The sequence below is a fragment of the Beauveria bassiana genome (assembly GCF_000280675.1).
Source record: "Beauveria bassiana ARSEF 2860 unplaced genomic scaffold BBA_S00003, whole genome shotgun sequence".
Classification (NCBI taxonomy): domain Eukaryota; kingdom Fungi; phylum Ascomycota; class Sordariomycetes; order Hypocreales; family Cordycipitaceae; genus Beauveria; species Beauveria bassiana.
Window position 1 is genome coordinate 1,642,070 of NW_007930838.1, and position 24,438 is coordinate 1,666,507.

The 24,438-nt window shown below is 55.0% G+C and overlaps 9 protein-coding genes across 9 annotated transcripts; 7 read left to right on the forward strand and 2 right to left on the reverse strand.

Moving 5' to 3' along the window:
- Positions 1-572: 572 nt before the first annotated feature.
- Positions 573-1,952, forward strand: BBA_01743 (glucan 1,3-beta-glucosidase; the record flags this gene model as incomplete). The annotated part of the gene is made up of 1 exon (XM_008596840.1): positions 573-1,952. One exon carries the CDS (start codon positions 573-575, stop codon positions 1,950-1,952), a length of 1,380 nt encoding a protein of 459 aa, XP_008595062.1.
- A 777-nt stretch (positions 1,953-2,729) lies between these two features.
- Positions 2,730-4,331, forward strand: BBA_01744 (ZIP Zinc transporter; the record flags this gene model as incomplete). The annotated part of the gene is made up of 4 exons (XM_008596841.1): positions 2,730-2,870; positions 3,081-3,697; positions 3,766-4,072; positions 4,146-4,331. 4 exons carry the CDS (start codon positions 2,730-2,732, stop codon positions 4,329-4,331), a joined length of 1,251 nt encoding a protein of 416 aa, XP_008595063.1.
- A 287-nt stretch (positions 4,332-4,618) lies between these two features.
- On the reverse strand, positions 4,619-5,731 carry BBA_01745 (uncharacterized protein; the record flags this gene model as incomplete). Its single annotated transcript, XM_008596842.1, has 1 exon — positions 4,619-5,731. One exon carries the CDS (start codon positions 5,729-5,731, stop codon positions 4,619-4,621), a length of 1,113 nt encoding a protein of 370 aa, XP_008595064.1.
- Positions 5,732-7,265: 1,534 nt separating this feature from the next.
- Positions 7,266-10,931, forward strand: BBA_01746 (uncharacterized protein; the record flags this gene model as incomplete). Its single annotated transcript, XM_008596843.1, has 1 exon — positions 7,266-10,931. One exon carries the CDS (start codon positions 7,266-7,268, stop codon positions 10,929-10,931), a length of 3,666 nt encoding a protein of 1,221 aa, XP_008595065.1.
- Positions 10,932-11,689: 758 nt separating this feature from the next.
- Positions 11,690-13,935, reverse strand: BBA_01747 (putative SAC1 protein; the record flags this gene model as incomplete). The annotated part of the gene is made up of 3 exons (XM_008596844.1): positions 11,690-11,860; positions 11,922-13,642; positions 13,710-13,935. 3 exons carry the CDS (start codon positions 13,933-13,935, stop codon positions 11,690-11,692), a joined length of 2,118 nt encoding a protein of 705 aa, XP_008595066.1.
- Positions 13,936-15,959: 2,024 nt separating this feature from the next.
- BBA_01748 (NADPH dehydrogenase) lies at positions 15,960-17,135 on the forward strand (the record flags this gene model as incomplete). The annotated part of the gene is made up of 1 exon (XM_008596845.1): positions 15,960-17,135. One exon carries the CDS (start codon positions 15,960-15,962, stop codon positions 17,133-17,135), a length of 1,176 nt encoding a protein of 391 aa, XP_008595067.1.
- Positions 17,136-18,200: 1,065 nt separating this feature from the next.
- BBA_01749 (RAB GTPase Ypt5) lies at positions 18,201-19,123 on the forward strand (the record flags this gene model as incomplete). Its single annotated transcript, XM_008596846.1, has 5 exons — positions 18,201-18,276; positions 18,341-18,360; positions 18,434-18,460; positions 18,521-18,712; positions 18,776-19,123. The coding sequence occupies 5 exons, from the start codon at positions 18,201-18,203 to the stop codon at positions 19,121-19,123; spliced, it is 663 nt and encodes a 220-aa protein (XP_008595068.1).
- Positions 19,124-20,065: 942 nt separating this feature from the next.
- Positions 20,066-22,261, forward strand: BBA_01750 (Mitochondrial inner membrane protein Mitofilin; the record flags this gene model as incomplete). The annotated part of the gene is made up of 3 exons (XM_008596847.1): positions 20,066-20,179; positions 20,321-22,153; positions 22,217-22,261. 3 exons carry the CDS (start codon positions 20,066-20,068, stop codon positions 22,259-22,261), a joined length of 1,992 nt encoding a protein of 663 aa, XP_008595069.1.
- A 533-nt stretch (positions 22,262-22,794) lies between these two features.
- BBA_01751 (folylpolyglutamate synthase) lies at positions 22,795-24,426 on the forward strand (the record flags this gene model as incomplete). The annotated part of the gene is made up of 1 exon (XM_008596848.1): positions 22,795-24,426. One exon carries the CDS (start codon positions 22,795-22,797, stop codon positions 24,424-24,426), a length of 1,632 nt encoding a protein of 543 aa, XP_008595070.1.
- Between the last annotated feature and the right edge of the window lie 12 nt (positions 24,427-24,438).

A 24,438-nucleotide genomic window follows, 5' to 3' on the forward strand; every position in this document is an offset into this window, starting at 1 on the left:
TGCGCTGTGACTGGCGGCCGTAGGGTGGAACGTGCAGAACACGAGTGGATCTTTGGGGTGAGTTTGTAGTGGTACTATCACTGCTCGTACCTTGTCGACTGGTACTGCGGCCGCACAGTGGGGCCACTACACCCGCTTAGCATTGCAGTCTCCTACAAGCCGGCGTTACAGCGGCTCCTTGGCCTCGTCAAACTTTACTCGCTGCAGGGGCTGGTCTCCACGACTACCCCAGTATTGTGTACCTGTACTTTGTTCGCTGGCCACCCGTTCCACTTGCCGCTGTCGGCCCCCCGAGAAACAAGGAACTCGGCCTCTCGATTCAGATGCTTCTGCCAGATTCCTTTTTCTACCCGACCTGCCCCCAGTTCTTTCTGCCTCTGCTCCCCTCTGATTCTCTTTCTTTCTTCATCTCTTGTTTGTATTTTGTATAATCGTCCCATCTTTGTTCTTTTCATCTCTCAACATTGCAGTTCTTTTCTGCACACAGTCGTTAATATCATCGTCTCTTATACCACCACCAACCTCATATACGCCACAAACAGTCGCTCTCACCACAACTTAATAATACAAAGATGCCTTCTTCCGCGAGCATCCTCACCCTGGCCGCCGCCGTCACCGGTGCCAGTGCCGCTTTCCAGGGTTTCAATGTCGAGAGCAAGGGCCAAACCCAGCAGAGCTTCGAGGCCCAGTTTAAGACTGCCCAGAACCTCGAGGGTACCGATGGCGGCTTCAACTCGGCCCGCCTCTACACCATGATCCAGGACGGCACTGCCAACGACCCCATTTCCGCCATTCCCGCCGCCATTAGCACCAAGACCAACCTTCTCTTTGGCCTTTGGGCCTCTGCCGGCCAGGCCCAGTTCAACAATGAAATCTCGGCTCTCAGGAAGACGGCCCAGCAGTACTGCGATAAGCTCGACGGCCTCGTCGCTGGCATCTCCGTCGGCTCTGAAGATCTTTACCGCGACTCTGAGCTCGGCCAGGCCGCTGGCGAGTATGTCGGCGTCGGCCCCGACGTCCTCATTGACTACGTCCAGCAGACCCGTGATGCCATCAAGGGCACCTGCCTCGAAAAGGCTCCCATTGGCCACGTCGACACCTGGACCGCCTATTCCAATGAGACTAACCGCCAGCTGAGCGACAAGCTCGACTGGGTCGGCATGGACGCTTACCCCTACTACGAAAACAAGAAGGACAACGGCATCGAGAACGCCGCGGCGCTCTTCCAGAAGGCCATTGACAACACTAACGCCGGCACCGGCAACAAGCCTATCTGGCTCACCGAGACCGGCTGGCCCGTCAGCGGCAAGACGGAGAACAAGGCCGTAGCTAGCATTGAGAACGCCCAGACGTTTTGGCGCGAGGTCGGCTGCCCCCGTTTCGGCAAGGTCAACACGTTCTGGTTCATCATGCAGGACGGCGGCCCTACCCAGTCGGACAAGCCCAGCTTCGGCATCGTCGGCGGCAACACCTTGAGCACCAAGCCCCTCTTTGACCTCTCGTGCGACGGCTACACGGACGGCGGCTCCAGCTCCGGCTCGTCTAGCAGCGCTAGCCAGCAGTCCAGCTCGACCTCGGCCGCCACCGGCAGCCAGACCGAGACCTCTGCCGCTGCCGGTAGCCAGACTCAGGCCGGAACCACGTCCGCTGAGGCCGCCACCACTTCAGGCCCGGCTTCGTCTGCCTCAGGCGTTCCCTCTACCCTGAGCACCTCGGCCGCCACCAACCCCGGCTCCGGCTCCGGCTCTGGCCCTGGCCCCGTCGTTCCCGTTCCCTCACAAAGTCAGCCTGCTGGCACTGGCGTCATCCCCAGCGGTACCGGCGTCCCTACTAGCCGCATTCCCACGGGCCCCTCTGGCTCTAACGTTCCCACCCAAGTCAGTTCCGCCGCTGGCCTCAACTCCATCGCCGCCGCCGTTGCCGCCATCATGGTCGCCGTTGCTGCCTTTTAAAGCAGACTGGCTAGCGACATCCGCTCCCCTGCGGAAGCCTTATGGGCTGCTTGGCAGGTCTTGATGTGTACATTGTAGCCTCACGGCATCAAATTTGTCCGAGGCGCTCTTTACTTTTCTGCGCTCGTACGTTCTGATGATTTTCATTAGACTTGAAAAAACGGATAATGGGTTCAGGAAATGGGAATTGTTGGATTAATGCATTGCTTGGCTATACGGAATTATTACCTTCATTTGACACGACCTAAAATTGAATTAAACACAATTCCAATCTGAAAAGAATTTGATCACTGTGACTATACAATTTAAATTGCTGTCAAGATTGACTACCTACGTGTGACGAACTGCAATATAAATGATCGCCAAGCTGGTGATTTAACACAATTGCAATATAAAAGATGGTCGAGACTGCAACTTCACTGACTAAGCTGGCTTCCCTGCCTGGTGAACCACAATAGCTATCAATCTCATGATCCATGTGTCTGCTGTGCCACTCTGCCTGATTTGTGGCGCGTTTGGCTTGCGGCCGAGCCGAGCCATGATCCGAGAAGGGAACCAAAAGCTGGAACGCGGCTGCGCGTTCGCCCCATCACTACCGACACTGGTCGTAGCTTTTTTTTACCTGGCAATCTGGCCCCTTGATCGCACGACAACACATACTTGGCCTTTTGTCCATCACGTTTAAAATAATTTTCACCTATTCCTGAACAATTGACTCGATAGAGATATACCCAGGAGCGGCAATACGCCTAAAACTGGTTCAGCAAATCAGAAACAATGGCGTTTAGCCCTCGCGTGCGAACCTGGGCTATGTGCCTGGCCGTGCTCGCTGCCTGTGTATATGCAGCTCCACAGAGCGTCACGGCCGCCGATGCTGCTGAAAGCTTGAGCTTGGAGCAGCTCGGCGAGGAACTGCAGGTATGAACCCAGAGACGGGGGCGTGAGAGAGAACAGGGGACAAGATGGCCGATTGAACAAGACGCTTTACTGCCCGATGAGCCATGGCCGCTCGGCGCGCTGCTCACAGAGGGTCGCGTGAGAGAGATACAGAGAGAGGGCAGACGTACGAGAAAGAAGCAGTGCATCAAGGGACTCTCATCGCTGACTGAACCGAAAAAAATCCGACAGGCTTGCCCCGTTGTGCAGCACCTCAACGCCGCCAAGGCGGCGCACCACGATGCGCAGCCCTCGTCGCTGACGACGCGCCTCTTTGCCGTGCTCTTCCCCGGCTCGCCCGCCGTCAACGCGCTGCTCGCGACGCTCTACATCTCGGGCCCGCCCAACTTTTTGCTGGCCCTGTGCCCGACCGACATTGACCCGGGCTCGCTGTCCATCATGGTGGCCTTTGCCGTAGGCGGCCTGCTCGGCGACACGCTCTTCCACCTGCTGCCCGAGATTTTTGTCGGCGAGGACGACCCGACGCGCGCCACGTTTGTGCTCGTCGAGCCCAACCGTAATCTGGTGCTGGGTCTGGCCATCATGGTGGGCTTTTTGGTGTTTGTGGCGCTGGACAAGGGACTGCGCATCGCGACGGGCGGCGCGGGGGAGCATGGGCATTCGCATAGCCATGCACACGCGCACGAGGAGAGCGTGACGGCGGCAGCGACTGGTATTGATGCGGATGCGGCTGCTGGAAGCGTCAAGTCGCGCAAGGGAAAAAAGGCCGGCAAGGAAGTGGTGGCTGTTGTCGAAGACAAAAAGGAGATTAATCCGAGCGTCAAGCTCGGCGGCTACCTCAACCTCATGTGAGTTCTCCTTGTCCTCGACGCAAGTAGAAAAAGGTTGAAAGGTTGTTTGCTAACATAGACACAAGCGCCGACTTTACCCACAACATCACGGATGGCCTGGCCATGTCGGCCAGCTTCTACGCCTCCCCGACCATTGGCGCCACCACCACTGTCGCCGTCTTCTTCCACGAGATTCCCCATGAGGTTGGCGACTTTGCCCTGCTCGTCCAGTCTGGCTTCTCCAAGCGCGCCGCCATGGGATCGCAGTTTATCACCGCCATCGGCGCCTTTCTCGGCACCCTCATCGGCATCGCGGTGCAAGAGTTTGGCGGGCCCGGCGCCGAAGAGGCGGTGGGCATGCCTCGAAATGCCGGTCTCTGGGGTACCAGTCTGGTGAGTCTGTCCAATGCCAATGGCTAGCCTGCTTTTACCACTTTGTGTGTGCGATTGGCTAACAAGAACATAGACCTGGGGCGATATGCTGCTTCCCTTCACGGCAGGCACTTTTCTCTACGTTGGCACAGTGGCAGTCATTCCGGAGCTGCTTGAGACGGGGCCCAACAAGATGCAGGAGCTGCGTAAGACGCTCACGCAATTTGCGGCTGTAGCCCTGGGCGCTGGCATCATGCTTTACATCTCATGGCATGATTAAGCTACTGCTAGTTTAGCTGCATGGATCGAGAAGAAGATGAGGTAACACGAGGCGCGGTTGGACTTTATTAGCGACCGGAGGCTTTTTCGAATGATGTATCGAGTCGATTTGCTCTAGGCGGCCGCATTATTTGAGTGAATCGCCAATTTGCTACGAGCCACACGTGAAACAAAGATCAAATGCATAATTACTTGACTAACGCTTGTCTAAAAACAAAACCTCACCCATTTACCAACAAGACCCCAAGTCAATGACCCCAACACGCCTACACTCTACCAACTACAACCTTATTCTTTGTGCCTCCATCCATAACGGTTGTTTGGCTTTCCCATTATTCCAAAGAGATGATAGTCCAGATAGTTGAAAGCCAGCCTCAAGCACTCTACCTGCAGGCCTTGGCGGGAGGACGGATACGCTAGCTGGTAGAATTCAACCGACCAGGTCAGCCGGTTGAGCCTGTCAATGTAGAGCCTCAGCGCGTCCTTTTCAGTAAGATTGTGTTCTCGAATCCCCACTCGGACGAGGTTCAAGTACGCAGAGCCATCATTTTGCTGCTCGACGGCCTTGAGATCCTTGTACAGCCCGATGATGTCGTTGATGAGAATCATCAGCACGGATGCCTGCAGCATCTCTGGGTTGTTGTCGAGCGCGCATTTCTCTGCTTGCTCGGACGACAGTGTCAAGGCCATGGGAATCAAGCCACCAACCGTAATGGCGCGTGTTTGGAGCACCTCCTGCGACGATGCCTCGGTGCAAAACTTTTTCCCTTCGTCGTACTCGGAGTCAAAGAATTGATTGAGGAGATCGCTGCACAGCCCAACGTGCTGTCTCGAGAGCAGCTTTCTCTTCAAGGGCATCAAGTCCTCTGCAAGGATCCTTTGCGCGAGGTGGGCTGCGTCAATGACTGCTGCCGGGCATTGGTTCTCGAACCGGGCCATGTCCTGCGTCTCACCGCCCACGACGATGCTTTTGAGGTTCTCCAGATACAGCTTCCCCGCAGTGTCGTGCAGCCCATACAGCGGCATCGTCTCTGTCACGTCGTCCATGAGAAAGATCCACGCAACGTGGCGGTGCAGCAGGACTCGTCGCTCATAGCTCAAGGTGGACTTGTACGAGCAGAGATGCGAGAGGTGCACGGCAAGCTGCTGCAGCTTGGGCGGCAAGAGATGAAAGAATGGCCACTGTTGCATGTCTTTGGCGAGCCGACGCTCCAGCTCATCGTCGTACTGGAGGCTCATGCTTTCTGGAAAGTAGAGGGCAAAGGTATCGGAGCCCGCGCGAGAATGCCTTTCCACTTGAGCCCATTCGGACAAGACCACCAAGGTTGATTCACTCTGCTCATGCTTGAATTGCACCGTGCCATCAACATAGTGAGGGTACTCTGTCTTGTGTTCCATCATCTTGTTGGCGAGCTGCTTTGTAGCAAAAGAAAAATAAAAGTGTGAAACAAGGTAAAAAGATGTTATGGACTGATTTAATACTAGAGATGATGGGGCTATTGGGACTCTCATCATACATCAGATCAAGCACCTTCTTATATTCATTACAATTCATAGACGGCATCGGCAAATGAAGGACCCTTTTGCGCCAATATTCGCTGACCCAGCTCCAGGCTGCAGGCAGAGACTTTTGCCGGGCTTTCGCTGTAGATGCCGGTGGGCGCGCGTGATGGCATCTGTGCGTTTGAGCTGCTATGCGAACAAAAGAACTTGCATAATAAAAATTGCGCAATGTGTCTGTACACAGGTGACATGGCCTGCTACCCATTTTGCGTGGCCAAGCTCAGCCAGCCACCCGGGACTCGGGTATTACAGTAATGAGTTCCCACGGGCATACCGTCGTCGTCATCGTCATCCCAAGTTATCGCGGCTACTCCGAATAAGGGCTTTTTCAGCCGTCGTCTAAAAAAGCTCTTTGCATGGCTTTACTGCGGCGCGTTCTTCCAGACACGGCAATAGTCGTCGGGCTTTCCGCTGTTGCCAGCTGAACCACGGCATGTCTGCTTACTTCCTTTAGCCGGGTAAGACATGGGCGTACGCATGGGATTTCAACAAGATACGATGGAACGAGCTATGGAATTGTTGCATCTCGGTGTCTGCACCACCACCTACTGGGCAAGCGGGTGCTGTTTTATACTATGTTGCCACTCGACGTGCTTTGCTCGCATGGAGCTCTAGAACTCTTGAAAAAAATACTAGAACCATAGAATACCTATGACCGAGCTTTATTGCTCATTTAAAATCATGACGGGATAGTTTAGTCAGAAAATTCATTCGCTCTTGTAGGTGAACATCGCGAAAAGAAAGGCAGTAAGCATCTATGCATGTAGGTAATCCGTACCTATTTAGCGGGCAGGTTTCTTGATACCCCCTCGGCGAAACAAAGCAAACAACTCAATAATTGAATAATTGACTACCATACCCACCAGAACCGGTCAGTCTTTACATTTCGTGAAAAGACATTCTTTTGGCATGTTTCCGATTGGTCATGTCCGCGGCCAACTGCGGTCATGGCTTCCAGCTAGAGATACCTCTGGTGGCACCTATGTGCGCAGGGGTGTGCAAGTACCTCTGTACCACCAAATAAGCCCTCTCTGTATGGAGTACCTAATCCGGGCCTTGGCACATGCTTTCTCGTTCCTCCGTATTTGACCTTTTCCAAGACACTCCTTGATTTCAAAGCCTCCCAGCGTCTTTGGCGAACATCACTCTGCTGCTCCATTTGTGATCCATCTCAACTGACTGCTTACTGCCCACACCATCGTCAGCGGCCCTCGCTCCCACCTCTGATCAAGGCCCGAGTTCCGAAACTGCTGCTCGTCAAGTCATGCACAGCCCGACATTGTAGCCCCCAAGGTCCGTCCGAATCTCGACTCACCGGGCCCGCCTCCCGCCATACGCCTGGCGCAGGAGCATGTGCTAGGCTCTCCACGCCATGGCGGATGTCCACGCCGATGAAGCTCCCGAGCATCGCTACCCTCCAATAACGCCCGACTCGCGCCATCGTCAAAGTCACGATGCTACTGGCGAGCCTAATAGCACCGGCAGTCGTCACGACGGGGCCAGCGGCAGCAGCCACTTGGCTCCCTCTGACCTTACGCGCGAGCGTCTACTGCTGTACCAGTCGAGGCTCGCCGCGGAGCAGGCAGACGGGCGAGCGCGACACGACACAACGAGGAAGAAGCGCAGAGACCGGCCAAACGGCTCGTTTCTGCTCCATGACAGAGGCGTCAAGCGCAGCCAAAGCTCCCGTCTACCAAAGCCTACCATCGCCGCTACCCATACTCGTGCTACGACCGATTCGCTCTCCAACACTCCCGAATCCGCGCGATCGATTGCCCTGCGAGATAAGGCTTTGCGAGTAGTCTCTGATCCCTTTGCCAGGACACTTCTCACGCCGTCCCCCGAGGTAGCCAACAACCCGAGCACCGGTTCGCTCAACGAATCTTCCCCTGCGTCCTCTCAGAACAGCCATGCTCTGGCTACTGTGGACGCCGACTCTACACAGATTGTGAACATGGCCTTGAGCCTTAGCGAATCACGCCGTCTTGTCTCTCGTCGAAACGTGTCCCGTGGCACGCCCCCCAAACTCATGCCTTTGCCGGATTCGGCTACATCCAACGACCTTCGCCAACAGCTCAAACAGCAACGTCAATTCTCTCGAAACATCTCTCCTCGCCCTGAACAAGTTACGATACCGAGGCAAAGCACAGGCTTGTCAGTGTCAAGTCCACTGCACCACAACTTTCACGCTGGACAAGGCGACATGCACGGCTACCACTTCTCCGCCTCAACCTTGGCCCGCGCTCAAAAGGCAAAAGATCACCTAGAGCTCATGGCCCACTACAGAAGGCTTCTCGATGTGCTGCCGCCGTTGAAGCCGGCGCATTTACGAACTGTCACGACGAGCCCACCTGCCTCTCCAGTAGGCGGTGCAAAAGTCTTTACATGGAGTTCGACCACGAGTCCTGTGCAGCTGGGGCGCAAGTACAACCCGCTGCAGTATATTCGAAATAGAAAAGTGAGAGCGCGAGAGAGAAAGGTTATTGATGCCGAACGACAAGGATTCGGGGATGTCGACAGTGTCAAGTGTTGGGTTGAGAAATGTGAGAAAAACGTTGCTTTGCAACTACCAGAGGATGATTCAGAGTGCATGGTGCCTTTTCCCGGTGTCGAGGAATCAGTTGCACAGTCTGCGCTTGATCCTGCGACCAAGGCGGCTCGAGCCCGTCGACCTCGCGTGGACTGGTTCGTTGAACCGTGCGACATGCTTGCCGATGCCTATTGGATTGAACAGGGTCAGAATAAGAAACTCATCGAGGATCGCCACTGGCGCAGAATATTTCCTTCAGACTCTGACCTTTCACGCCCCATGTCACGAGAAAATGAAGAACCGAGGCATGGCGTTATGCCCTTTTCCCCGGATACCGGTAACCGTTTCCCGAGCCTTCCAGATATCAATCACACCCACAGGACTCACGAGTGGGAACATGGCCGTCAGCGTACCATTGAGCGCGCAAGAGAGAAGCTTCACAACATAAAGGACTCAAATCACTGGCGTGTCACTGATCATCTTCACGGTGGACCTCGCTCCAAAAAGGACTCTGCCTCTGAGTACTCGGAAAGCGACAACGAGGCACGCAATCGAACAATACGCGGTACACGGAAGCGGGTAGAGAGCAATGATGTGCAGCCAGGTGATATACTGCACAAGCAAATGTTGGATATGATTGCCACGGAAAACAGAGACAAGGACGTTCTGGAATTTGCAGGGGTTGAGCATTTTGTGCCACCCAGCATGACGAGCCCGGATCGAAACGTACTCTCGAAACCAGGCAGCCGTTTGCACAGTCGTAGGGGATCTTTAATGGACATTAGCGACCATGAACCAAGGGGCGCATTGCAAAACATACACGAGAATCCTGCCTCTCGCTCCCGCGTTGAAGATCAGGGAGTCGACGCGCCTCATCTCCGAGTGTCCAGGTCGATAGACAATGACTCCTCGCTGCCTACATCGCCAGAGCTGCGACCGTCAAGGAAGCCGACTCTTGAGTCTGTGTCACTAGAGCCGCCGACTCCTTGGAGCCGCTCAGGATCTCCCTCAAAGAAACAGATAGCAAAGATTCACACGTCTCCTGAAGTAAATTCTGGTACAGACGGGGATGTAGCTGCAGGCAGCAGAGCTGACACGATACAACGAGAGATGGCTGGCTCGGCGCCTCTTAACGTGGAGCCATCTCTAACGAGGAATGCATCAGCTCCATTGGCTGGGGCCACCATTAAAAGCCATCGCCGGATGGGAAGTCTCCTGCAGCGCGCTGATGATCCCAACCCTGGTCTCCGTGGCATTTTCAAAGGTCCACGCATTGATACAGTTCTGCGAGACGGCGTGTCTCGCATTGGTGATATTCTACGCAAGAAGGATGGCACTGGAGAAGCGCAAGAAATAGACTCCACGGATGAATCTGACAGTGAGCGCAACAGAGGAAGGAGACGCGCCTCAATTTCTCCGTCTCGCCATCTCTTCAAGAATGAAAAGCACAAAAGACAGGACTCGAGGCACTTTCTCGATGTCATGCCACAGTTCCAACACGCTCCGGGTGCTTCCAGCGAGACTGACAATCATAAATCTGTGTCATCGGCTGGCCATAGGACCCAAAGCAACTTTTCCTCGCGTGTTGAGTTGCTAAAACCACCTCAGACTGGAACTCGAAGTCCATCCATGTCAACCTCTCCACCACCCGAAGCAGCCGGTCGTCTGGGCGAACCTGACGCTTCTGAGCCCGATTTGAGTAACGGCCGTGTTTCCACTGGTGTCCGCGAGACTGACCGCCGACTCAATGCCATCCTGAGTGATTCGTCTGCACGCCGTGTCGACCGCAACGAACGAACCAAGAGCCGCCAGTGGTCCATTGCGGACCAGGGCGGCAGGTCAGTCGAACAAAGCCAGCTATCGAGACGCGAGATGGCGCGCGTAAAGACGCTCATCCTCAGCTCTGGCATCAAGGCCATGGAAATCAGCAGACGCGCCAAGGTGACGCACAAGCCGTTTAGTAACGACGGCGCAAGAGACTGCGCGAAGCTGGCGAATATTGACTGGAACGCCATCGCCAAGCTGTGCCCGGAAAGCAAGCAGCTACAGGATCTCGACGTGTCGTTTGCCGAAGCGTATTCACTCGCCGCGCACACGCTGACGAGCAACATGCAGCTCTCTGGCCAGCGTTGGAAGCAAGCCGCCGACAAGCTGTCATCGCACACGGGGCCGGAGCTGCACCGGCGCGTCGGAGCCGTTCGGTCGCGCGTGGCCGACGATCTGGCGCCAATGACGCGCGCGGCCGTCGAGGAGGCGGACGAGGCGAGCCGCAACTTGGCGCTGGATCAGCCGCTGCGCATCAAGCACGTCGTCGACACGATGGAGAAGATGCTCCGCAAGAGGCGGCGCCGGCTTCGCTGGCTGCGTCGCGGCCTATGGCTCAGTGTTGAGTGGCTTCTCGTCGGCTTCATGTGGTACGTCTGGTTCGTGGTCATGATTTTCCGCGTGTTTCTCGGCATTGGCCGGGCAATCTGGAACGCTGTCAAATGGGTGCTGTGGCTTGCCTAGAGGCTCATTTTTACGATTTTCTTTTGTCCTCATCTTTTGTCCTCGTCTTTTTTTTTTCCCACCCAACGCTACAACTTTATTCTATCCTTTTCTTTTGCCCCTTTCTTTACTTTTCAGTTTTAACACATTTTGCTATGCTCCATACAGCTCTTTTTGTTTGGATTCTTTTGAAGCGACAATTGATACCCTGCTTTGGCATCTTGTTCTTATTCTGGATCTTGCACCTTGTTTCACGTCTTCATTTTTTTTTTTTTCATTTTTTCTTCTTTTTTTTTTCAAGCTATGTGACGCTCGGCATAGGCATGGCGATATAGTAGTAGCAAGTAGACACATTTTTATTTTCACCTTACTTCCGAGGAGGTGGAGGGGAAGGCAGCATAAGTGTCATTTTAGAATAACGCTCGAATACTGTCTTCTTTATATAATACAACCACTTCTCTTCACTTGGCCGGCCTCATCGATCAATGAAACGTCTGAATGCATATTCATTCTTACATGTACAGATTCAGTTCTGCTCTACAACAACAGACAGCCTATACAAGAGTAACCGGGATGATGAGTGAGAGATCATGGTATAATAGCAATATAGCTAGACAAACGGCTCAATGACACAGCAGTGGATACTCTATTTCTTCTGCATCGAGGGTTTCCTCCAAGCAGGTTCATGTAATTAAAACACATAGAAAAACAAGAGGACCGCAAAAGAATCTAGACACAGGAACCTCGATATATATTTTCGCCAAGGCTTCTTCCTTCCTTTACTCAATTCTCTTTTTGCCTTCCTCGGCACTAAGGAAGCGTGCCGTGCTGAGACCGCGCTCATGGCGGGCTACAAAGCTGCCCAGTAGTGCGTCCTTGCGTGCTTTGGAGTAGTGCTCGTTGTAGCCTTCCGAGGCAAAAGGACGAGGGTTGAGTATGGGCCAATTGACCTGGGTTGAAACGTGTTAGTACCAAAGATACAGTGGGAATAATGGCCGTTGAGAAACTTACGTAAAGCATGCCGTGTCCGAGGATAAAGTGCATACACCAAGCTGCCACGGCGGTCCAAAAGAGAATAAAGAGGCGCATGGGCAGGACCCTAGCGTCTGGCTCGCGCTTGGTGAAGATGCCAATCATGACGATAAAGGTGCTAAAAGCGAGCAGGTATGGGATGGACTGGATCAGGATGGGACGCCTGTCGACAAAGATGCGACCCAGGCCGACGCCAGACTTGCCTGGTTGGTAGGCACCTAGAAAGAGATCAAAGCTATCCTGGCGAGGACCGTCGAGAAAATTGTTGAGGAAATAGCGAGTGATACCAATGCGTCCGTCCTGAAGAGCACCGAGCTTGGTGCGCTTACCCGTACGGGTGACATCCGTCTTCATGGCTCCAGTGCCGGAGTAGGAGCCAGAGACGATATCGGCATTGTCAGCCCAGAGGTTGCGGAAGAGGAATTCAAAGTCGGGGTCCTCGTCACGGAAGGACGCACCGCGGGGCATGAGGCCGAGTTCGCTGAAAATTCGGTCGAGGACAGCACGAGCAAACATGCTCTGGACAACATTGGTGCGGTCGAGGCAATCCATGCAGTTGGTGCGCATGACGCTCGTCTGCAGACTGCGGGCCTCGAGCTTGTCGTCAAGACCACCGGGCATATCCACGCCCCGGAAGTATGATTGTTTCTCAAGCTCTTCGTGCATGCGTGTGACCAGATTGTAGGCCTTGTCCATTCTCATACCTTTGGTTTCAGTGTGAAAGTCAAAGTAGACGTAATGAATCCTGTCAAAGTGATTGCGGCTGTTGCTGCTGGGGGTCACGGTGAACTTTTCGTTGGTGACATCGGCAACACTTCCGGCTCTAGATAATGATTCGCACATCTTCTCATATGACTCCTTGACATTGCGTTCACGGCCCTTGGAATTGACCAGATTGATGAGGTAGTTGTCGCCGTAAATGCGAATCTGCTCGTCGAAATGACGGGCGGCGGGGCCGGTAGCAGCTTCGGTGGAGCGGACTTGCAGTTTGGGTGTATAACGCAAGCTGTTGATCTCGGCCCAGTACGTGGGAACACTACCTCGAGTCTGAACGTAGGACATGATTTGCATGTCGTTGCCGTCGGTACCACCGAGCTTGCCGCTCTGCATGTCGGTACTGCCAACGAAGCCGCCCATCCCAGTGCTAGCCTCGTTGAGAATAACAATTTGCTCTGTCTCGTTATAATTGGCGACATGACCGTCCTCATCAACGCCACGGGTGAAGAATCGGGTACCACCACGGTATCTCGATCGACGAGAGATGAGGGTCAGGCTGAGGGGTGTGCCCTTGAATTTCGTCTGCTTTGTCTCAAACATGCCAAACATACAAGGCAGAATGTAGGGGTCGATGGCGGGTTGGGCGCCAGGCTGGGCGCGGGAGCCGAGGTTGCGGAAGTCGACGAGGTCTGACTGGAGAAATCTGTTGTAGAAGAAGCGGTCGTCGGCACGCATCCAGAGTGGTTTGGTGGTGTCGGCCTGGGACTGCCTTTGAAACGAATTTGTCAGGTCGAGGGAGTAGGAGAAGTAGAGGGGTGCCTTTTGGAGGAAAGTGTCGAGGAGGCGGACAAAGGTATCCTCATCGGGATCGTGAATCTGGCGCTCGCGCATGGGTAGGATCTCGGCGGCGAGGACCTTGTAAACCATCTGGCCTTTAAGACGGCCGACGGGCTTGGTCTTGTTGATGATGACGACATATTTGTCTATTTGGAGTGCATGTTAGCAAAGCGACAAGCAAATGAGGCAGTCTAAGGAGGGTAGGCAACGGACCGAGCTTGAGCTGAATGACGCCGAGAATACCGGCAATGCTGGATACGCGAGTAGCGCGTTTGCTGGTTTGTAGAGAGGGCTCAGTCAGGCTGACATCACCGGTAGGGCGGTCGAGAACCAATGCCGGGGCATTGGGTGAGGATGGGGAGGTAAAGGTGTAGGCATCGTTGCTAACACGCAAGTTGATGTCGCGGTAAGGAAACAGGGGACCGGTGATGGGGGCCATGGTGTGGATGGTTGTGTTATGGGGGTACAGGAAGCGATGCGAATATTGAGTGGCAGCAGTTTATGCGCCTGGATGGGAGGTGAGCGATGCAGGAGCGCAAGGCAGGCTGAGAAAGTGAAGCCGAGGAGCTAAAAGAGCGGGATGGCGGCGAGTGGGTAGAGTTGAGGCCAACGAGGCAAGGCGAAGCTGGAGGTCGTGGAGTCGTGGAGTGGCTTGGGCGCTGCAAGGCACAGGACAGAGGAACCGAGCCGCTGAGCCACTCACTGTAGCTGCCAGCTGCTAAAACGTAAATAATTTTTGTTAGCTTCCGAATCCAAACCGCGGCTCCTTTCAACGTCACTTGTTCCTTGTTGAAGTCATGACGCTAACCGAAAGGGGCTTAGCCGAGGGACAGGTTGATTGTTTGGGAGGCACGGAGGGAAGTGGCAGCGCTGAAGATAGCCGCTGAACATCGGGCAGGGCGTCAGCCATGCTGCAACGTAGAGAAATCAGAATGTGATGAGCGAATCAAGATGTGTATATAGAAATCAATAAGAGGTAAAGAAAAGATGGCATAAAATTTGTGATGAGCAAGTCAAGATATGTACATAGAAATCAATAAAAGGCAAAGAGAAGACGACTAGAGAAGCCAAAAAAGAGAGGAGAAAATCCAACACATAGCATGGTACAGCTTCTGCCAGTTCAATGCACCGTTTGTGCGGATATAAGCCAGAGAGAAACAGGCAAACTGGTGTAGGAAGCAAGGTAAGGTAGGTACATGCTGTACTAATAAGGTAGGGTAGGGTAGGTATGTACCAGTACGTCAGATTACCCCGCCACAGCTGCCGGTAAATAGTCGTCGAGATTGCGCGAAAAAAAAAATGTCGCCTGCGTATCATTCTATGCAGACTTCTAAAAACATAGAAATGATTCCATATTGTTCGCCTAATCACATCCACCAACATGCAAGCGGATGCGTGTCAAAGTGGCTTCAGTTTCCAAGTCCGCCTCTAGATCCGCATAGATCTATTCGCACAGATCCACGGCGATTACAGATCTAGGAACCAAATATAGTTTCCATACCGTTTCATTAGTAACAGCGAAAAAATTGATAAGCAAAAAATTAGATGAATGGTGCATCTTGTCTCAGTTCATCTTGCGCCATCCCGAGAGTTCTGCGCCAGCGAGCATTTGTCAGCCCACTCACTAGTCAACGTTGCAACGCAAACTCCGTCGGATCGTGCCTCGGCTTGCCTGCATTGACTACCTTACTACGTATGCGTTGTTTCACAAGCATGCATAGACAGAAACTACCTGCAATTCGCCAACTCGCTGAAAATTACAATTTACAATTTGTCTCGACGATTGCAAAAATAATCAAAGATTCCGTTTGATCCAAGTATATGAGCATCTACCACCAAGCAAGCACCGGGGCAACTGGAGGGGTTTCCAGCTTCAGAGCGCATACTTGCTCCCGCTGTTGGTCGTGTTGGTTATGGGATCATCCACATCAGAGTTCATATCATACATACAGACGAGGGCTCAAGAGAAGGCTGAAATACTAGCTTGGACAATGGTCGGATTAAAGCTACAACGTACGGCAATTCCGCATCCCATCCAATGACACCATCTTTTCATCGTTCGTAATCCCAACACGGTTGGTGACATTTTCCCCATAATATCTCCCCATTAGTCTTTCGAAGCCATGCGGGTAGCTCAAAGTCCGCAGCTTGATTAGTTGATTAGTTATATCCAAGAACGGAGTCCACCATGGATAAACCCACACACCATACTAAGTACGTTCCGAGCACGCAAAACAGTGGCACAATATTCGATGCTAATTAATAATTCTCTTCATGTTAGGACCTCGAGCGCCTGAACACAAGCTAAATCCATGATCCACTCCAATCTTTTGATTCTTCTTCTATCAATATAAAAGCCTCGTTAGGCCCCCGTGGTTATGGTCTTTTCTCATCCAAAGTCACTCAACTCACAAGCTAGCGTCTTCCTTGCTCCATTATAGTCCACCACAACTCTTTTACACAATGACTGCTTCCTCCTCCTCCAAGCTCTGGCAGCCTCTCCAGGTTGGCCGCACCCAGATCTCGCAGCGCATCGCCCTGGCGCCGCTGACTCGCTTTCGCAACGACGATGAACACGTCGCAACCGACATCATGACGCAGTATTATGCCGAGCGCGCCTCGGTGCCCGGCACGCTGCTCGTGACCGAGGCCACAGGCATCTCACCCGCCGCCGAGGGCGCGGCCAACCTGCCCGGCGTGCACAGCGCCGCGCAGATCCAGGCCTGGCGCAAGGTCTACGACGCCGTCCACGCAAAGGGCAGCGTCGTCTTCCAGCAGATCTGGCACCAGGGCCGTGCCGTCGACCCCGAGTACGTCGGCTCCCGCGGCTTCAAGTACGTCTCAAGCTCCGCCAAGGTCATGCCGGGCCGCGACGTCGCCCCCGAGCCGCTGACCGAGGACGAGATCCTGACCATCATCGACGACTTCCGTCAGGCGGCCCGCAACGTTGTCGATGCCGGCGGCGATGGCGTCGAGATCCACGGCGCCCATGGCTACCTGATTGACCAGTTTACACGCGACAGCGTCAACGAGCGCACCGACAAGTGGGGTGGCTCCGTCGAGAACCGCGCGCGCTTCCTGCTCGAGATTGTCAAGGCTGTCAGCGACGAGATTGGCGCCGACCGCACGGCTCTACGTCTCAGCCCCTTTGCCTCGTTCCAGGACTCCGTCTCATCCGACACTTGGACTCAGACAAGCTACATTTTGAACCAGATCAAGGCTCGGGGTCACAAGCTCGCCTACCTGTCGCTCGTCGAGCCCCGCGGCGACCCCGTCCTCCTCTTCCTTGGACCTCAACAGGTCGACCCGTTTGCTGGCGGCGAAAAGTCGCTCAAATACTTTTTGCGCCAGTGGGACAACTTTAGCCCCGTGATTGTCACCGGCGCCTATGATCTCGACGGTGCCGTGCCCGCCGTCGACGAGGAATATGCCGAGTGGGATGTCATTGTTGGCTATGGCCGTCCCTTCATCTCCAACCCGGATTTGGTGTTCCGCATCAAGAACAAGATTCCGTTTACGGCCTACAACAGAAAGACCTTTTACCTTCCCAAGGTAGCCACAGGCTATATCGATTACCCCTTCAGCGAGCAGGCTCTGAAGGCCGGTCTTGGTCCTCTGAGGGCTGAGATCAAGCTCTAGAAAATCGTGCAGGAAAAGCAGGCATTAGTATGATAAAGCATGTTATGGAGAAAGGAGTTTTGCATTTAGGCATATAGATTTGGAGCAATAGATCTCATTCATGATAAAACGCCTGGTCTGACATGTGAGTCGCCCGTTATACTGGTAAAGAAGTTGCGTAGTGCAGTGTAAGTGGAAGTCAGCAAACCGTCCAAACAAGATTATTAGTGGACAATGTCGACAGCGGCGCAGCTAACAGCGAGAAAAGTGGGTCCGGCAAACGCAACTCCTCGTCATCATTCATGGCAGTCTTCTGATGATGAGAGAGGGCAAGACTAGGTAAGGTGTATCGATGTTTTTTCTATGGTTGTTTGTCCAAGAAAAATAGCCGCTGTAAAAACAGTTTGGCACATGATGGGGCCCTTGCCGTGCAATATGCACATGCGGTCCATCACATGACGCAAATGTATATAATAGTCAGAGATAGGGAGGTAGGTACCAGTACTAAGGTACACTGTACATCTATCATACCTTACACTAACAGGTGTGCTTTAGCGGCCTGTTTATAGGGAGGTAGCACAGGGAATTTAGGCACTCACAGCCTTTGGCACAGCCACTGTTGCTGCTCACACTCGCCACAATTGGCATCACGTCTCCTGTAATCAATCACTGCAGATAATTTACAGCGGTCTGTCAGTCGCCAGGCTGCCACTCTGATGACAGAGTACTGCCAACTCCACCCGCCCAAAGCCCATCCACTTTACCCTGCCTCGCCCGCCATCCCGCCACCAGTCAGGTCAACCTGCCGTGTGCCTCTCGACAACCGAAACGACCGGCCTCATCCACTGACGCCGACCACTCGCAACGTCACACCGTCAACTCCTCCACCACCACCTGCTTCATCACTGATTACATCCACAGCTGCGCGGATCCGTTTTCATCTTCATTTCGTTGCATCTCAAATTCCCTTTCGTCCGACGCTTCCCACGACTTCATCCCTTTCTTGCTGGGGTAATTCCGACGAGGCCTTCCACGTTCCTCTTCACTCTCTCGCTTGCTCGCACACCACCTCATACAACAACCATAATGGCCTCCCGAGGACCCCCTGGCGCTCGCGGTGCCTCCAACAACCGCTTTGCTCAGTTCAAGCTGGTGCTTCTCGGTATGTTTCGATGCAACAAACCTGTCCTGTCGGCTCGGGGATTGCTAACCGCTTGGCTGTGTAGGAGAATCCGCTGTCGGAAAGGTGCGACCGCCTGCAATCAAGAAACATGAGCTTTCTACCTCCAAGTACCCAGACTAACGCTGCAGACGTCTAGAGCTCCATCGTTCTGAGATTTGTCAAGGTAAGCTACTGGCCCCAGGCTGTGCATTCTCCATCATGGCAGCCGCTGACCTTTCTGCAGGACCAATTCGACTCGTTCCGCGAATCTACCATCGGCGCTGCTTTCCTCACCCAAACCATCTCCCTCGATGAGACAACTACTGTCAAGTTCGAAATATGGGATACCGCCGGCCAGGAGCGCTACAAGTCCCTAGCCCCCATGTATTACCGCAACGCCAACTGCGCCGTCGTCGTTTACGACATAACACAGTCTGTACGTGCTTACTTCTCATCCCTCGGTCATGTCGGAATTACGCTAATCGTATCGAACACACAGGCTTCCCTCGACAAGGCCAAGGCCTGGGTCAAGGAACTCCAGCGCCAAGCAAACGAAAACATCATCATCGCCCTGGCCGGTAACAAGCTCGATCTCGTCACTGAACAGCCCGACAAGCGCGCCATTCCCACTGCCGAAGCCGAAGCCTACGCAAAGGAAGCAGGGCTTCTCTTCTTTGAGACCTCGGCCAAGACGGCTGAGAATGTTCCCGATCTCTTTACCGCCATCGCCAAGAAGCTTCCCCTCGACCAGGCCGGCCCCAGACACGCACGCCCTGGCCAACGCCCTGGCGTCAGCTTGGCTCCAGAAAACTCAAACACCAATGCTGCTGGCCCTTGCAGCTGTTAAAGTGCTCTAGTTTTTCGGATTGCGAAATCTCATGGCGGAATATGTACCGGGCCTGCAAAGACGACTGCGCCACTAAGCTGCGCATCGCGGCCCTCACGCTTCAAGTAGACTAATGTCGTGAAGATCTGGCAAAGGCCTCTTTCTTACTCTTTTTTTCGTCCCCTTGACCGAGGGCTTGCGCAGTATATTTCTTGGAGTCTTGGGTTTTGTCTGGAATTCGGTTGATGACTTTTTTTCTTGGTTTATCTCGATATCGACGTTGATTTCCGGTAGCTAGCCTGGCTTGCGATCTTTGTTCTCCCAACAGGCTAATCATTGCCTCGGAGGTCGCTGTGAGGCTTCCAGCAGAGTGATATACTGGACTGGTGGGCAAGCGGTCTCCAAGTACGTACGCCAGTTTGTACCATCAGATCTTAATGCATAGAATATGATATTGGACGCATATCCTGCAGTGTGAAATGTCCGAATGCTATGATGCCAAGTGATGTGTATGTGTGGTTTCGATATGCGCCTGTGTTCTTGGTCAACGAGGTAATACGGCAAGCTGAGCAGTTCGGACGTCTCACAAGCCTGAATGGTCCACCCGCAACTAGAAGCCGCAATGACGACAAGCCACACGCGTAAGAGCACTTGAGCCGCGGAACAATCATGATGAAATCGTAAAACATTGTTTTTTTTTTTTCAAGTTTATTCTTTTCAAATTGTCATCGACATGGCCATTACTCTTTCTATTCAATATTGACCACCTGGTACCATGGATTTGCATCTGTTGCGTCACTCCCGGTTCCTGCCGCGGCGCCCCAGCCCAGTCCGCTTTAGCGCGATCCAAGCTCTTAGCCGAACTTTTGCCCTGAGCGTTTTTGTCCACGGCATAGCGACCCGACAACTGAGCAGCATCTCGCTCCTCAACCACACCTCTTCCTGCCGGCCCTTGCATCTCCAATGTTGCGATCATCGCTCCGGTCAACCAGGCTGCTCAGCGGCCAGCCCATTGCGGCTGCTGCGGGGCGCCAATGGGCCGCCGCTGCGTCGCGACGCTCGGTTCTGCTTCAAAACGTGAGCTCGCCTGCCCTCGTTCCCTTGCCGCACCCGGTATCCCGACGACCGCCGCTGTTTCTCTAACAATGACGCGCTGACTGTCGGCTCTGCAATTCGATCAATTGGATTTTGGCGCCCTCAGTGCTAACAACCTAGCAGAGATACTACGCCGATCAGAAGTACCCCGATGTCCCCAAACCCCCCGTTCTGCCGACCTCCGAGATCAAGAGCTCCGAACGCTCCCCCGCGCCCGCCGAGGAGACAATTGAGAAGAAGGTCGGCCTTGATGAGGTCCCTCTGACTCCTCCTCCCGTGCCCGAGGATATCATCGCAAAGGCTGCCACCACTGCGGCTAATACCCCTCAAGTCGCAGGCAGTGGTAGCAAGTCGACTCCTTCGCCTCCTCCGTCTCCTCCGTCTATCAAGAAGAAGGGCTTCATGGCCCGTCTCCGACGCTTTTTCGCTTCTCTGATCCTCCTTGGCGTCATCGGGTTTGCCGGTGGTGTTTGGTACTCGCGCATCAACGACACCTTCCACGATATCTTCACCGAGTTTGTGCCCTTCGGTGAGCAGGCCGTTCTGTACCTTGAGGAGCTCGAGTTTCAGAAGAAGTTCCCTAATGCTCACCGCGCCGGCTCCACTCGTCCTGTTTCTAGCACCGGTGAGCAGGTGCGCATCCCAGCTCAGAGCGGCGCGTCATGGCGAGTTGCGGACAGCGGCGAGCCTGTCGGCCGTCAATCAACCTCCGCTTCTTCCTCGCGCAGCAAGCCAGCCCCCAAGTCCGATGAGGTCGTGAAGAAGGAGCCCGTACCTGCAGAGGCCAAGCCTGTCGAGACCCGACCTGCCACCGTTGCCAGCAAAGAATCCAAGGACTTCAAGGCCCCCGAGGTCAACGAACCCTCTCGCTTCCCTCCCCTGGAGCCCATCGACTTGATGAGTCTTCCCGACGCCAAGGAGCCAATCGTCCAAGACCTTGTCCGCATGCTCAATGACCTCATTCTCGTCATCAACGCCGACAATGCCCACGGAAAATACTCGACCACCGTTGCCAAGGCTAAGCGTGAAGTCGGCGAGGTTGGCGACAAGCTCAAGGCTCTCAAGACTGACGTTGAGAAGAAGGCTGCCAGCGAGGTCAAGTCCACGATTGCCGAGTTTGACAAGGCGGCCACCGAGCTCGTAAAGCGGGTCGAGAACACCATGGTCCAGCAAGAGGCATCATGGCGTCAGGAATTTGAGAAGGAAATGAACAAGGTTCGCGACACATACGATCAGCGTGTCAAGCTCCTGCTTGAGCGTGAGCAAAAGCTCAACGAGGAGAAGCTTCAGACCAAGCTCCTGGAGCAGGCTCTCGCCCTGAAGAAGGAATATGTCAAGGAGGTCGAGAACCGCGTCGAGACTGAGCGCGAAGGTCGTTTGAGCAAGTTGAACGAGCTCACATCCGCTGTGGCCGAGCTCGAGAAGCTGACTGTTGGCTGGAACAACGTTCTTGACACTAATCTAAAGACGCAGCAGCTTCATGTTGCTGTCGAGGCCGTTCGTGCTAGCCTTGAGGGTGCAACTCACCCCAAACCCTTTATCAAGGAGCTCGTGGCGCTCAAAGAGATTGCCGCCAACGACGATGTCGTCGACGCTGCTATCTCCTCCATCAACCCTTCTGCCTATCAGAAGGGCATCTCTTCCCCCTCATATCTTATCGACCGCTTCCGTCGTGTAGCTGGTGAAGTCCGCAAGGCTTCCCTGCTGCCCGATGACGCCGGCGTTGCGAGCCACGCTTCCAGCTGGGTTCTGAGCCATCTCATGTTCAAGAAGCAGGGTCTTGCCGAGGGCGACGATGTTGAGAGCATCCTGACCCGCACGCAGACGTTCCTCGAGGAGGGCGATCTGGACGCTGCTGCCCGTGAGATGAACGGCCTCGAGGGTTGGGCCAAGACGCTCAGCCGCGACTGGCTCGGAGAGGTTCGCAAGGTGCTGGAGGTGCAACAAGCACTCGATGTAAGTTGACTTGCTGTGGCGCAACCTGCCAATGAATTCGACTAATGCCTTTTTTTCTTTTAGGTCATTGCCACAGAGGCTCGCCTACAGAGCTTGCGTGTAGACTAAAAATAGGGGAGCTTCTAAAACAATACGTCTGTTTTCTTTGTGGTGTACATTGGTTTTCCAGGAGATGCGTCTAGGAGGCACATTGCCTGTGTATTAGATATAACAATAGACCGTCCTGAAAGTTTATCTCAAATTTTATAATGTGACACAATGTCAGTTAATGGAGCAATCTAGACAGGTGAAGGAAGCACTTGGAAAACTGTCGTAAATGTATTCATGGTTACCTGCCTCGACGCCCCAGGCTGATTAGCCTTGTTGAATCGGGGCAAGACCCGCAGATTTCAACATTCGCGAACCTCGATGCTTCTTCATCTTTACCATTTACAACATTTGCAGCCCCATGCATCTAGCTCGTCATTGAAACGGCCTCTTATGATATTTCAAAAATCTATAGACTTGCGAGTGGTGGAAATCGAGAAGCGCTGCCCCAAGTGGGCATCCCGACGATGAACTCGAGGCGCATCCGCCCCGTGCAAAACGGCATCATTCACCCGCGCGCCACATCCTCACTCAAACCTCGAATACCGCGCAGGATGCGCTCATCGGTCGCCGCCGCCGCCGCCGCCGCCGCCGCAACCGCGCGCGACTACGATGCAGCCCTAGCCAAGCTCAACCTTTTGGCCTCGAATCGCGCCATCACCGCGCTCTTCGAGACGCCGGCGGCGCGGCACGCAGACCCGGCATCGCCGCCGTCGCCATCGTCTCGGGACCTCAACGCGCAGGCCATTCCCGAGATGCAGACGTGGCTCCGCCGCGCGGGCTACACGCCGGACGACCTCGCCACCATGCGGCACATTCACGTCGCGGGCACCAAGGGCAAGGGCTCCGTGTGCGCCTTTGCCACGGCCCTGTTGCGCGCGGCGACGACGACGACGGCGGCGGCGGCGGCGGACCGACGACGACGGCCGGTGGGCACGTACACGAGCCCGCACCTCGTGAGCCCGCGGGAGCGCATCGCCATTGACGGCGAACCCATCAGCCAGGCCGTCTTCGCGGCCGCCTTTTGGCAGCTGTGGGAGCGGTTCACGGCGGCGGCGCGCGCCGAGGGCCGGCCACGAGACGAGGCCGAGGGCCCGGCGTCGAAGCCGTTTTACTTTCGCTTTCTGACCATCATGGCCTGGCACGTGTTTCTGCAGGCGGGCGTCCGGGACGTGGTCATGGAGTGCGGCATTGGCGGCGAGTACGACGCGACAAACGTGCTGCCGCCGCAGGCCGTCTCGGCGGCGGTGGTGTCGCAGCTGGGTGTCGACCATGTGGCGATGCTGGGCAGCACGGTGGGCGAGATTGCGTGGCACAAGGCGGGCATCTTTAAGGCGGGCGCCACGGCGTTTGCGCTTGGTCTGCGCGGGGGCGGCGGCGGGGCGAAGGCGGAGGCGGAGGCGGCGGCGGTCATGGATGTGCTGCGGCGACGAGCGGCGGAGCGCGGTGCGGAGCTCGTCGAGGTAGACGAGGCGGCGGTGGACGCCTGGGCCGGCGTCGAGGGCGCGGCGCTGCGCGGCGCATTCCAGAAGCGCAACCAGGCGCTCGCGGTGCTTGCCGTCCAGCAGCACCTGGGCGTCCGGGACGCGGCGGCGAGCACGGCCGAGTCGCTCGCGAGACTCCCAGAGGAGACGCTGCAGGCGCTGCGCGGAGCGACGCTACGCGGACGGTGCGAGGTGGTTGACGACGAGGCGCACAATGTGCAGTGGATGCTCGACGGCGCGCACACGCGCGAGAGTATCGAGCAGGTGGCCGCGTGGCTGGCGGAGAGCGTGGCGGCCGACGACGACGACAAGGAGGCGGCAGATGTGACGCTCGTGTTTAACCAACAGGAGCGCGATGCTCCCGCGCTGCTGACGTGCCTCCTGGACGCCGTCGCGGAAGCGACCAACGGCAGGCGCGTCGTCGTCTTTTCGCGGGCGCTGTTCACGAGGAACGAGCAGGCGGTGGAGGATCACGACGGCGACGTGAGCGTGCAGAGGGCGCTCGCAGAGACAATGAGGATGCTTGCGCCGCGGTGTAACGTGAGTGTCTTTGATAATGTGCAGAGCGCCGTGGCCGAGGTGAGACGTACGGCGGCGGCGGCGGCGGCTGGTCGCGGCAGGAAGCAAAAGGTGCTGGTCACTGGGAGTTTACATCTCGTTGGGGGTATCATGCGGGCAATTGAGCCCGACAGTCTATTATAGCCGTTCCTCGTA